The sequence below is a fragment of the Cyanistes caeruleus genome, chromosome 2, assembly GCF_971803275.1.
Source record: "Cyanistes caeruleus chromosome 2, bCyaCae1.hap1.1, whole genome shotgun sequence".
NCBI lineage: Eukaryota > Metazoa > Chordata > Aves > Passeriformes > Paridae > Cyanistes > Cyanistes caeruleus.
This window is the reverse complement of record NC_141702.1, coordinates 104,087,723-104,100,086: the sequence shown is the minus strand read 5'-3', so window position 1 is coordinate 104,100,086 and position 12,364 is coordinate 104,087,723. Positions and strand designations below refer to the sequence as shown.

At 45.6% G+C, this 12,364-nt stretch overlaps 1 protein-coding gene across 1 annotated transcript in view; it reads left to right on the top strand.

Moving 5' to 3' along the window:
* EHD3 (EH domain containing 3) overlaps positions 1 to 12,364 on the top strand; it is a 29,989-nt gene that overhangs the window by 2,754 nt on the left and 14,871 nt on the right. The window contains exons 2-3 of the mRNA XM_023922935.2: positions 4,292 to 4,468; positions 9,124 to 9,221. Of these exons, the coding sequence (XP_023778703.1) occupies positions 4,292 to 4,468; positions 9,124 to 9,221 (275 nt within the window). The remainder of the gene's footprint in view (positions 1 to 4,291; positions 4,469 to 9,123; positions 9,222 to 12,364) is intronic.

Genomic DNA, 12,364 nt, shown 5'->3' with positions numbered 1-12,364 from the left:
GGAATGTCTGTCTTCCAAACCTTCCTTGATTTGAGGTGAAACAAGGAAGAAATGCAAGGCTTTGAAGCACCTAAGCTGCAGCATCTTGCAGTGAGGCTGCTCACTTGTCAGGAGCCTGATGGTGGAAAAAAGGCAGTCAAGGTCAGCAGTGAGAAACATTCCTAGAGGCTGAGCCAGGGAAGACGGAGGTGAGTTGTGTGGGTCAAAGCCAGTGAAGCGAGACCAGAGCATGGCTTGTTTTCAGTGGAACCAGGCTGTTCCCCCTTCTACTTGCAGGGACACAGAACTGAGCCTTTCTGCACTATGTGAAAGGTGTAGGTAGCATTGCCAATGCAGCTTTTCCATTCTTGCTTCCTGCTGTATCATCTTTTTGTGCTCACTCCCATTTTTCTTCTCAGCATGCATTTGGCTGATGCTTTTCCACAGTGTTGGGAGCTGAAAGTCGGTGCTGTTTAGGGCAAGGCAACACCTCTACCTGGGAATATCTGACAGCCAGTGCAGGATCTCACTGGAGCCTGCCTTTATAATGCTATTGCTTTTTATGTTTCCTGTAAAAGGGTGGGAATACAGGACAGAAAATTACTCTCCTAATTAACTTAGGTTCCTTGGTCATCTCTAAAAATAATCCCGGCTCAAGTCCAGCCATCCTGCTAATAAAATAAACAAGCCTGTCAGAGCCCTACTAACTGTCAACATAGCTTGCTTTTCTGGTGTAGCCGCCCCTTCCTCCTGCAGCTAATCATTTACACGTCCTGGCCTCTCCACACTGTTTGTCACGGGTTACGCGCAGAGCTCTGGTGTCACCTCCCCATGCGGCCCTGAACCTTTTATCTGTGCCTGCATCAGGCAGCTGTCACCATTTCCTCCTGCTCTGCCCTTCTTTCCGTTCCCGCTCGGCATCACCTCTGCTGCCACACTCAGCGGCATCCTGCAGGGCTCCTGCATGACTCATCACGGGCAGGCAGCCCCTTCCCCCACATCCTGCGGCTCTCCTGCCCAGGGAGCCCTGCCTCTCCTAACCCATCTCCAAATTCACCTGGGAAAGACCACCGCAAGCTGGGCTGGCAAAACGCAGCTTTCCTGCCCTGGCCCTTCCCAGGAACCGACCTGAAATAGGCAAACAGCATAATGCTTCCAGCCACATACTGACTCCAGACACTTCTCTAAAAAGCAGATTGGTCACAAAAAATGTATTCCCCTCCTGGTGTACTCTGCAGACTTCCCTAACCTGACTGGAGGTTACTCCCCCAGGTCTTTGAAGGTGTTCAGCAGCTCAGCTTAAGGCTTTCCACTGGCAAAGGAAATTGCTTGCTGATGGTTGGTATTTTCCACAGCTATTGTTTGCTCTTCTCTCCCAGAAATCCCCACAAATGTGACAACTGCATGTGGTCTTTAGCTTGCCTCTGGTAGCCAGGGCAGGCTGTGTCACTGCTGAGCAGAAATGCCTTCCCCCCATCAGACAGTGTCAATACAACCCCTTGTATTTGTCCTTTGTACAATGAGATTCTTGTGCAGCTGACACCCTGCTGCACAATGTACCCGAATCGCCCAGACAGGCCTCACTGAAAATAGATGCTGTGATAGTGGGCAGTACAAATCTACGTCTCTCTGGTTTCCTATCACTTGTTGAACATAGATCAATAACATTGGTGGATGCTTCTTATTTTGTGCTTTTGTTGGGATTTTTTGTTTTGTGTTTTTTAAGTCTTACACAAGAAATAAACACAAAAATGCTTTGAAATGTTATACGAGAGGAGCTGTGATAAAATTCTTTCAAGCAGGTTGTCTGGAGGAGTGTTGCTATTACACACAGGACTTTTGGTTAGATTTTCTGGGAAGCTTTGTCTATAAATAACAACTCCCTCCCCTTAACTGTTTTTTACTTCTGCTCAAAAGTTGTCATTTTACACGTGTATTTCAAGCCTCTAATACAGCAAGGATGCCACCTGACACTGGGAGTAAGGGACCTTTCTCAAAAGCCCATCACTTGTTGCATTTGACAGCTGTTAACACTGCCTATTTCTTTTCTCTCTAGTATTTGCATGGGGAGAATGCAAAGATTTATTTCTATGGATTCCCTGAATTCCCATCTGTGTAAAGCCACTGGCTTGACAGCAGTGTCCATCAGGGGCAAGAGTTTGAATTGCCATCTATGAGGCACAAGCTTAGTTTCCAGAGTCTGACCAAGTGGCTTCTAACCTAGCAAATAGTTGTGCAGTGTAAAGAGCTTCCCAGGGAATTGAGCCAAGAACATTCATATGATAGTCTACACAGTAGACACAGATAGTCTTGGTGGGAGAGAAGTAGCCCCTCCTTGTTCTCAGGTGCTTCACGCTAGAGAGGAGGTACTGTGGCTGCCAGGAAGGTGTACTGTGATCACCAACCAGAGAGGTGGCACACACCAGCACTGCCTGCAGTCTGTTTTTCTTAAGTAATGACCCACTTTCACTGGAAAGTTTGAGAAGCCCCTACATAAGGTTTAGGTAAATAAGATACATCTACCTTAGTATAGGAGGTCAGAGGTCTGCTCTCTTCCTGGATTATTTCAGGCCTTTTAGGAGCTGCTCAACAGCTCCTAAATCTCAGAGTTCTGCAATTAAGAGTCACTTCGAGTGAGCATGGGACCTGGAAATCTCTTTGGACAAAAGATAAAAGAAAATACATGATAGTACACCAGTAAAGGAGGTGTGGTCATTTTCTAAGAGAACTATGGATATAATTTATGGAGGTATTCTTGTTGCAGTATGAATGTGTACCAAGCCAGATAAGTATCAGTGATTTCTCCTGGGTATACATTTGGTTGTTTTACCTTTAGATCCAATTGATTTGGCCTTTCCCATTGGGAACTGAGGACACATATGCTCACATGGTATCAATAAAAAGCCCGCACAATTTTTTTTTCTTGTTGCTCCTTAAACACTGGATAGTGATTACCTATGTTAAAATGCCCTAGCCCAGGACACAGTGAAAGCAGAAACCTCTAAAAAGTTATGACAAGCCTTTATGCCTATGGTCCTGTAGTCCCTCACACAGGGACTTCCCTCACTAAGACTCACCTGAGTGAACCAATTCTGGTGCTTAGACATATCAGTCTCAATCATGAAAAAAATCTTCAGTTCTCCTATTTCCTTTTCCACATCCCCATAATCTACTTTTAACACCACAGCAATTCTGAAATAATCTTTCTTCCTACTGAGGACTAAGTCAAAGCAATGGAAGAGGGAGGAGTGCCAGCTGTGCTGGCAACAAGCAACACATTATTATACTAACTTGCATAGTAGTCTGGTAGTCATTTTATTCTTTATGTAACTAGCCAGAGCTTATCACTTGTCACCTCTGACACCATCCCATACTGAGGGCTAGACAGCACGGGGCTAGACCAGTTCTAGCTACCTTCTGCAAGCCACATGGACAATGCTCTTAATTTTCAGCACAGGAGCAGCAGGTGGTTTTCTGCAGCCACACATACAAACGCAGGCTTGGCCTCAGTGATGGTATTTGGCGCCTTTGTGAGCCAAAGGAAACTGTCCTGTGTGCACACCATTGACCCACCCTGAATTTGGCAGGATCAGTTAGGATATGCTGCCAGGGTCCTATTCAAAGCCCTACAACCCCATGGGTGACTAGCTTTCCCTGAAATTTGCTAAGCTACCTTCAGGAAATAATAAGGGATGCTGTACTTACTGTGCTATCTAGCTCAGACTATACTCCCCCACCCACGTGTGTAGTGCTCAGTATGCTTGAGCCAATTGTAGTGCAGACCTGTGGCTGCATTTCAGAAGCACACAAGGACAGAGACTGAGACTTCAGTCAAGTGCAGGGGAAGTTGGCATTTAAGCAACTGATTTGGACTGGGGGCTAAGCACATTAGTTGGATGAATCTGCTGAAACAAGCAGCAGTGAAGTAATTGATATTGGCACCAAGAGCCAGTAGGGTTTCAGGATTAACTCTGTGATTGCAGTGAACTGCTGTTTTTACTTTGCTGTGCTAGGTCTGCTCCAAATGTCTTGAGGATCAAAATACATAAAATGATGCAATGTGGTGAGAATCTCTTCCCAGCAGCTATAATCATCTCAATTTCTTAATCCACCTTAAATGAGCTTTTAATGTTGAGATCCTAAGTAGAAAAGCTACCAAGACATTTATCAAACAATTCAGTGACAGTGCTAAAAATAGTCTCAGAAGGATCCATGCTCTTGAGCTTCATAATTGTACTGCAGTCTTCAGTACAACTCATTTAGGATTTAGCAGCTCATGTCTCATGCCCACACCCTGTTTTTTCATTTACAGATACCTGCTGGAGCAGGATTTCCCAGGGATGAGGATTGGACCAGAGCCTACAACTGACTCCTTTATAGCAGTTATGCAAGGAGATGTGGAAGGGATCGTTCCTGGAAACGCATTGGTGGTGGATCCCAAAAAACCGTTCAGGAAACTCAACGCCTTTGGCAACGCCTTTCTGAACAGGTCAGTACTCAAGAACTCTGTTGTTCCGTGGAGTAAAGTTAGAATCTAATGAGCAACACAGCAAGCAATGTAAAGGGATAAGGCACTTCTTTTCCTCCCATCCACATAGCTGATGCAAAGCCAGTCCAGTCTTACCAGATGCACATAAGTCAGTTGCTGAAGGGCTGATAAATTCAGGTGTGACAAATCTTCATTTTATTCGAACAAACAAAACAAAAATGACATCACAGCCTAAGCTTATTCTACAGGAGACTAGAGGTAAATATCTTAATTACGTCCCCTGCTTCAGTATTTCTAGTTTCTTCCATCTGTAATCAAAACTAGGCTCTCTCCATTCCCATGCCCTACAGATACAACCTCAGGTGCAAATTGATGACTGCTCTAATGTGTTTCCTGTAAAAAAGAGTAGCAAGGTGTTTGGACAGCAGCTCTGTGACACGAGGAGTATAACCTTTCCATCCCCTAGACCCAGCCCAACCATGGGGAGGTTTTGGATCTCTTGCAGGAAGCCAGCAGCACACACCCATATCCTAGATGAGCACAAACTGTGCTGCAGAAGGCAACAAACTGACTACGCCCATCATCGACGCCTTCCCTTAACACAGTGTGGGAGACACTGGAAACATGGCAGCTGCTCAACCAAACAGCCAGGAAAGCTGGGCTGGGCTCTGGCTCCCATTCGATCTTCCAAGCTTAGAGAATGACTGTCCAGAGGGTGCAGCATCTCCTACCAGCACTGACCACAGGAGTGCTGCTGCAGGCTGCAGCAAGGCAGGGAAGGGGCCTGCAGAGAAGCATGGGGAGAACCTTACTGGCAGGAGAGGGACCTAGCTGGAGTTACTGCTGCATGGAGAACTTCACAACACCTCAGGGTGACAGGAAGGAGTATCTGATAGCTGCACAGCAGCATCATCTAAACACATCAACATGGTCCTGCATCAGAGAGACTTAGAGAAGTTTTTGTCATTTCATAGGGTGCAGAACATCTGCAGCTGACCAGCAGTTAGGTCAGGTGAGAGTCCACTCCCTTCACCAGGGCAGAACAATTATTTTCCCTAAGGGAATAACAACAGGCCTCTTGCCTGGAGTGCAGAGATTGTGGATGAAGAGGACATTATTCAGAGGAGCTCAGCTGATAGCCAAGAACAGCCACAGCTGGCAGACAGTTCACTGCAGAGAAGGAACATTAGGCTAGGCATGGGGGGCAAAAAAGCAAACACTTCTCAACTAGCCTGATGGATGTGTCATGAAAGCAATTTGCTCCTGCTATAGCAAGGGATCTCTGCATGCATTAACCCAGTTCACTGTACCATGCTGTGCTCTTGTTATGCTTCTTCTACTCTTCCTTCTCCTGAGGAAAGAGTCAAGCCTGTGCCAGCAACAGGGCAGAGGGACACAGCAGTGATTCAGCAGCAGCATAAGTGCAGTACTTCTAGCAATGTAGGGAGTAGCCACAGCAGCCAATGCTGTCTTTCCCTTGCTGACATGAAAAAACAGGGGTTAGTGATTTCTGAACTGACAGAGGAGACACGCTAAGGGGGTCTGGCTCAGCTGTGTGGGCATCACATGCTAAAAATGCAGATGCTAATGCCCAGCTAATTAGGAAATTAAGCATATGCAAGAGTTGACTCAGAGGACCAGAAATTTAGCAAGTGTAAGTCCTGGTACACCCACTGGACCAGATCAAGCTTCCCATTCCAGTGGGCCTGGCTTCTGGGCTTGGGAAGGAGAGCTATCTCTGCCTTGCACATACCTTGCTGCTGTATATATGCCAAGGCCCTGACCTCAGCTAGGAGGCTGTGAGCAAGAAATTTGCAGAAGGGAGCTCATCTCCAGGGGCCACACCTCTAAGCTGAGATAACAGTGGCCACAGGGAAGTCTGCTTTGCCTATGGATGGTTAAAGGTAACACTGTGAGCATCAGTGGAAAAGAACAGAGCAGCATGAGGCAGAAGCATTGACACAGGTCTAGCTGGTCTTGGCTGAGAGGTGGCAGCCCACAGCACTGTGTCCTGTGGGGTGCAGCGCCTGCTGCTCCAGGAGTGAGCATCCACCCTTAGCTGGGACTCCTTCCCCAGCCAAGACTGGGATCTGCTGCTTTCCAGGAAGCAAGGGAAGACTGGTACAGTCAGGATTTGGCTGGGAGACAAACAAATTGTGCTGCTCAGAGCCTGTATCCTCCCTCACTTCATTCCCAGGAGATGGAGCACCTGCCCATACCCAGGAGATAAGGCTGCCCAGGGCTGAAATGAGGATAGCAGGTCTGCAGAATCCTGTCTCTTGTCTGCTCTTCTTGCCTCAGGTTGTTCCTGGGCATTGAGAGAAGGATTTGTTTTCCTTTCTCCAACTCTGCTAGCCAAACCCTACCTCTAGGAAGATTCCAGAGAGATGAGAAGTTGCACCTCGTTATCAGGAAGACTTGTTTGGCACCAAGGGCCTGGAGCAAAATCAGGAATCTCTCCCATTGCTTTTGTATGATATTGACTAGGTTACAAGAATTCTCCCATCCCCAAAGTCTGTTTTAGCAAGCTGAGGAGTCAGTCCTGGTTTTGTGTTGTGAACAGCAGGAGAGGTAGATAACATGTTGTTCCCTTCATATGGCCCCTAACAGAATTAGGTCGAGCTCCCTGAGGTCCTGCAGTTCTGCTGGGACAAGAGGAGGGCAGCAGCCTTAACTTTGCCAAAAGAACCAGAATGCACTCACTCATGCTGGCCTCTGACCTTATATCTGAAATCTCCTGTGGAGTACTTTTCCTAGAGAAACCGGTGGAAAATCCCCCTGCCCCATTTAATATTACAGCACAGGGAATACTCAGGGCTGTAACAATGAAGAGCAAACCTGAGTTGGCAGGACAAGGGAATAAACGTGACCACTTGAGCCTTTTGTTCTCTGCTGCTGTGCCTGGCACTCAACAGGATTATCAAGCCAGTCCCCCTCTTTTATACGAGGTATTACACATTCAGAAATGCTCCCTGTTGCCACCTGCCAAGCTGGGGACGGGGAAGCTGTAATATGTGGTGTGAAATAGCTGACAGCTTAGAGGAGGAGACCCTCTTTAACTCATGAGGATTCACTCTTATCAGAATCTTGAAGTCATACAAGTAAAACAGTTGAGTTGTAGCATAACCTGGAGGAATTCAGAGGTGCAAGGGGCCTCTGCAGAAGCAGACACTCAGAGCACTGCAGGGCCCCATCTGCCTTGACTGCACTGAGTGGCCTTTGTGCCAGCCCCCATCCTCTGGTTCTGCCTCCTCCCACAGTAACATGTTTTTTGTGCCTGGATGTCACACCCCCTATTAATATGCACATGTACACACACACACACTTAGAGCTGTGTGGAATGCCATCCCAAAAAGGCTATCCATGAAATGCTACCAGGAGCTACGGAAGTAGATAGGCTTTTAATGTCCTTTGCTGTTACTAGCAACTGAAACAGATGAGCTGCAGCCCACAAAGCACAAGTGACGCTTCTTAGGCAGTGATTTGCATAGATACAGGACAGGGAACAACTAGCTAAAGAGCAGTTTCACATAAATGGAGCTGCAGAAGGGGGAGCAGTGACTTACAAAGTGAATGTGAATTAACAATGTCATACTGCTGTTAAAAAAGCAAACATGTCACTAAGACATATAAACAGGACTGTCAAATGTAAGAGATAAGGAGCAATCCATCTGCTCTGCTCACCACTAGCAGGGCTGTGGCTGGAGTACTTCAGCTTGTGGCATGAAGAAATATGTGGAGCAGTTTGAGAGGACCCAAAGGAAGGCTGCAAGGGTCTTCAGGGATTTAGAAATGAACTGGAAAGGCAGCTAGAGAGAACTGGAAGAGATAGGAAAAAGAAAAAAAAGTAACCAGCAAAGTGTTTTCTATAGAGAAAAGACTGAGGGGAGCAGGATGACAACAGTGTACATTGTGACAAGAGGGGAAAAAGAAATGATTTTCCACATCTACTGTTTGTGACTGAGGAGCATTATAGCATATGAAATTTAGATTAGACATTAAAAAAGAGGATTTACTGTAAAGGTTATTAAGTAATGGACTAGACTCACAACAAATGTTGGTGAATCTGCATTGTTACAGATTTGAAGAACAAATAACCTGATTGATCCTGCCTTGAGGCAGGAAGATAGACTGAGAAACCTCTTGAGATCTCATGCTGCCTGTGCTTTAGTACTTCCATGGTGCATTAATAGCACACTTTTTGTCTGTTTAAGACCAGATTTAAAAGAGAACAAAAGTCCTACAGAATTGCTGATCTTTTTTATTTTATTTTTTTTTAAGCAAGTTATTTCAGTTCACTTGAGTTCAGGACTCTACAGGGTCCTTAGCCAAAGAAAAACAAATACCACTTCTTGTTAAAATTGAAACAGCACATAAATGAAAACTCAAATGTTTTCATAATTCACAATTTGGGGGCCCATATAGAAAACCTGTCATAGGTCATGTCTGAGATGCATATTCCAGAGGCAGCAAAACAGAGAAAAGTGCTTAGTTCTAGTTTCTTACTCATTTCTTTAAGTAACAGTAGCTCCAAGCTCCAATCAAAGACTTGAGAGATCAGAGTCTGGCTTGTCCCATGTTGCCTATGATGTGCAGCATATCATGACTAAGTTTAGCATTTTTTATTTTTTTAAACACATTTATTTTCCACACAGGTTTGTCTGTGCCCAGCTACCTAATCCCGTATTAGAAAGCATCAGCGTCATTGATACACCAGGAATCCTTTCTGGAGAAAAGCAGAGAATTAGCAGAGGTAAGTCCCAAGTTCAGTTCTCTTCTAAATGACAGTAATGAAAACCAAAGGAACTCTTTATGATTTTTCACTTCAAACTAGACAAGCTGTGGATAAAAGCAGTGGTAGGAGCCTCTCAAAGCTACAGCATGACTTTGCAAATGGAGACCAAAGGGACATGGTTAATTTCCTGCAGAGAATTTAAATGTTTTCAGGGAAGGCAGTGTCACAGTCCAGTATTTCCCTACAGAAGAGATCTCTATCAGAGTCAGGTAATACCTATCTGCATTGCAGAAATAATTGCTTTCAGTGACTTACTGATGATCCATAACCAAGGCCCCCACTGTAATCAACCTGTTTTCTTGCACTGGCTGGGCATCCTAAATGTAGTGCACGACTGGACTGGGTTTAAGAACCATTGGCACTCAAGTTCCTCATTGCAGTGGGGAATCTGGAAAGCCTGTGGACACAAATCATAGCATCCTAGAGCAGTTTGTGTTTGGAGGAACATTAAAGATCCTCTAGTTCCAGCCCCCTGCCATAGATAGGGGCACCTTCCACTAGACCAGGTTACTCAAAGCTCTATCCAACTTGGCCTTGAACACTTCCAGGGATGGGACATCTACAGCTTCTCAGAGCAAGCTATGCCAGTGCCTCACCACCCTCACTGTAAAGAATTTCTCCTCAATATCCAATATAAGCCTACCCTTTTTTAGTTTAAAGCCATTTCCCCTTGTCCTGTCGCTACAGACTCTTGTAACTGGAGCTGATGAATAGCATGGTATCTCTTTGTGAACTTCTGAAGTCATTCTCAAACTCACCCTCTGAAGTGGGCAGCATCTTTATACTTTAAACCAAACCTCTGTGGTCACCTTCTTGCTCTGTAAGATGATGGTGGCATAGCTTGCATTTCTGGAAGGCTCCTTAGATAAAGCTGGGAGCTATGCACCATTTCATTGGAGGAAAGCCAAGAGTAGTAATCTCAGCATTCAGGTTTGAGATCAGTTCTCATGCACACTGCATATTAACAGTGCACGGTTGAGTTTCAGCAGTACAGGCTCCACCCCAAAGGGCTGAGGCCTTTCCCATATTTCCATGTTCTGCCCCATAAGATTTCAGATGACTCATGACTTTCCAAATTCTATGACAGTTTTATATTGAAATATTTCTTGGAAACTTCCTTTTTTCTTTTAATTGAGCAGCCACCTTGCATGGAGCCAGGTCTTGTTTGTTTTGCTGGGATTTTCCACCACAGGAACCTTAGCTAGCAAAGAAGTGTCAATAAAGCACAGCTGCAGTTCACAAAAAAAACCTTCACATTAACCTTTTTCAGTGTGAGCCTCTGCACTGCTAGGGGATCAGAAATTCCAAGGTGTGCCAGCCTTTATGAGAAAGTTGAAAAATATGCTGTGCAAGCTTTCCTCCCCTCAGCAGAAAGTGTTATGGAGATAAAAAAAAAAATGTATTATGTGGTGTAGACATTTTCCTATCAAAAAATGCCACTGAAAGCAACCACTTCTTCTGTGGAACTATCACAGTGAAGGAAACTTGCTTAGAAAGAAGTATTTTTGTTATTACAAAAAAATTGAAAGAAGGTGTAGGTGAGTCAGAACAGACCCATTTCAAGCCCCTTTTGCAAATCTTCTCACAAATTCAAATGCTGACATGTATTGCAAGATTTTCCTACTTTTCAGCTGTTTACAGAACTAAAAATACCCTCCTGCAAAATACACTGGCACTCTTTGCTGCTCCTTCTGCAAAAATTTCTGTCAGCTTCCCACTGGGTCTTGGTGTCCCATTCTAGAGCCTGTCAGTCTGACCTTGGTGCAAAGGCCATGGAACTGATCATCATCATGGATCAGGCCAGGCAGCACAAGCTTAGGAAAGGAGGTCCTGCTTGACCAACCTGATCTCCTGCTCTGACAAGGTGACCTGGATGGTGGAAGGCTGAGGATATTGCCTACCTAAACTTGAGTACAGCCTATGATCCTGTTTCCCTCACATTCTCCTGGAGAAACTGGCTGCTCATGGCTTGGATGAGTGCACCCTTCCCTGGCTGAAAAATTGTCTGGATGGCCAGGCAAGAGTGGTGCTGAAAGGGCTTAAATCCAGTTGGAAGTTAGTCTCAAGTGTTCACCAGAGCTCAACGCTGGGCCAGCCACGTTTAATATCTTATCAATGATCTGGACAAGGGGATCGAGACCACCCTCAGCCAGTCTGAAGATGACACCATTCTGGGCTGGAGTGTCAGTCTGCTGGAGGGTAGGAAGGCTCTGTAGAGGGATCTGAATTGATGGGATAGATCAATGGGCTGAGGCCAGTGCTGGGTTTACGGTTGGATTCAATGATCTTAAAGATCTTTTCTAACCTAAACAATTCTATACTTCCTGCAGCTACTCTGATAAATGCCAGAACATGCTTATAATACAACTGTGCACTGTTACAAAAGTCACTGGTGTACTTTAACCCAAGCCAATAATGCCTCTGCAAACATTTGGAAACAGCTGAGGAGGCTAAAGGGGAGTCCCAGTTCTGTACATTTTTGCATGTTATACATGTTTGCAGAACTGGAGGCCTGTCTCAGCATGTGGAGTAGGTTCTCCCTGGACAACTTCTCTGCCCCCAGTGCAATTAAGTGCACTTAGGGCAGAAAACTGGCAGAGTGTCCCGGTGACTACAGTGTGTGGTCATTTGACCCTTTTGTCAGGAGGCAGCTCTAGATGGAGTACAGCCATCTCCTGATCATCCTGCCATCCCAGGAATTTGCTCTGCTGTATCTCCAGCCAGACAAGGGGGCTGTCAGGACCTGTCAACTGATGTAATCACAGAATTAAAAGTACAGTGTAGGGGGGATCTCGCTTTGTCACCATTTACATCTGGGACAGACTGAAAGTGGTCATGTGGTCCGTCAGATGACCTTGCAATAGATAAAGGACAAGAGCTTCATCTGGTTGAGGTCAATATGGCTTTGTTGAGGCTGGAACAACTCCAGCAATTTCTGTCTACAGGGAACAGGAAGAGTCTAAAGAAGTGAAGTGCCTGCGTTTAGGAAGGGCTGCTGCCAGGCATTGGCTTGAGCTTATCTTGAGGTGTTTGAGCTCACCTCCCAGCTCCCGTGGAAGAAGAATGGTAAAAAGTGGTGAGGCTGACACCTTTGCCACCAA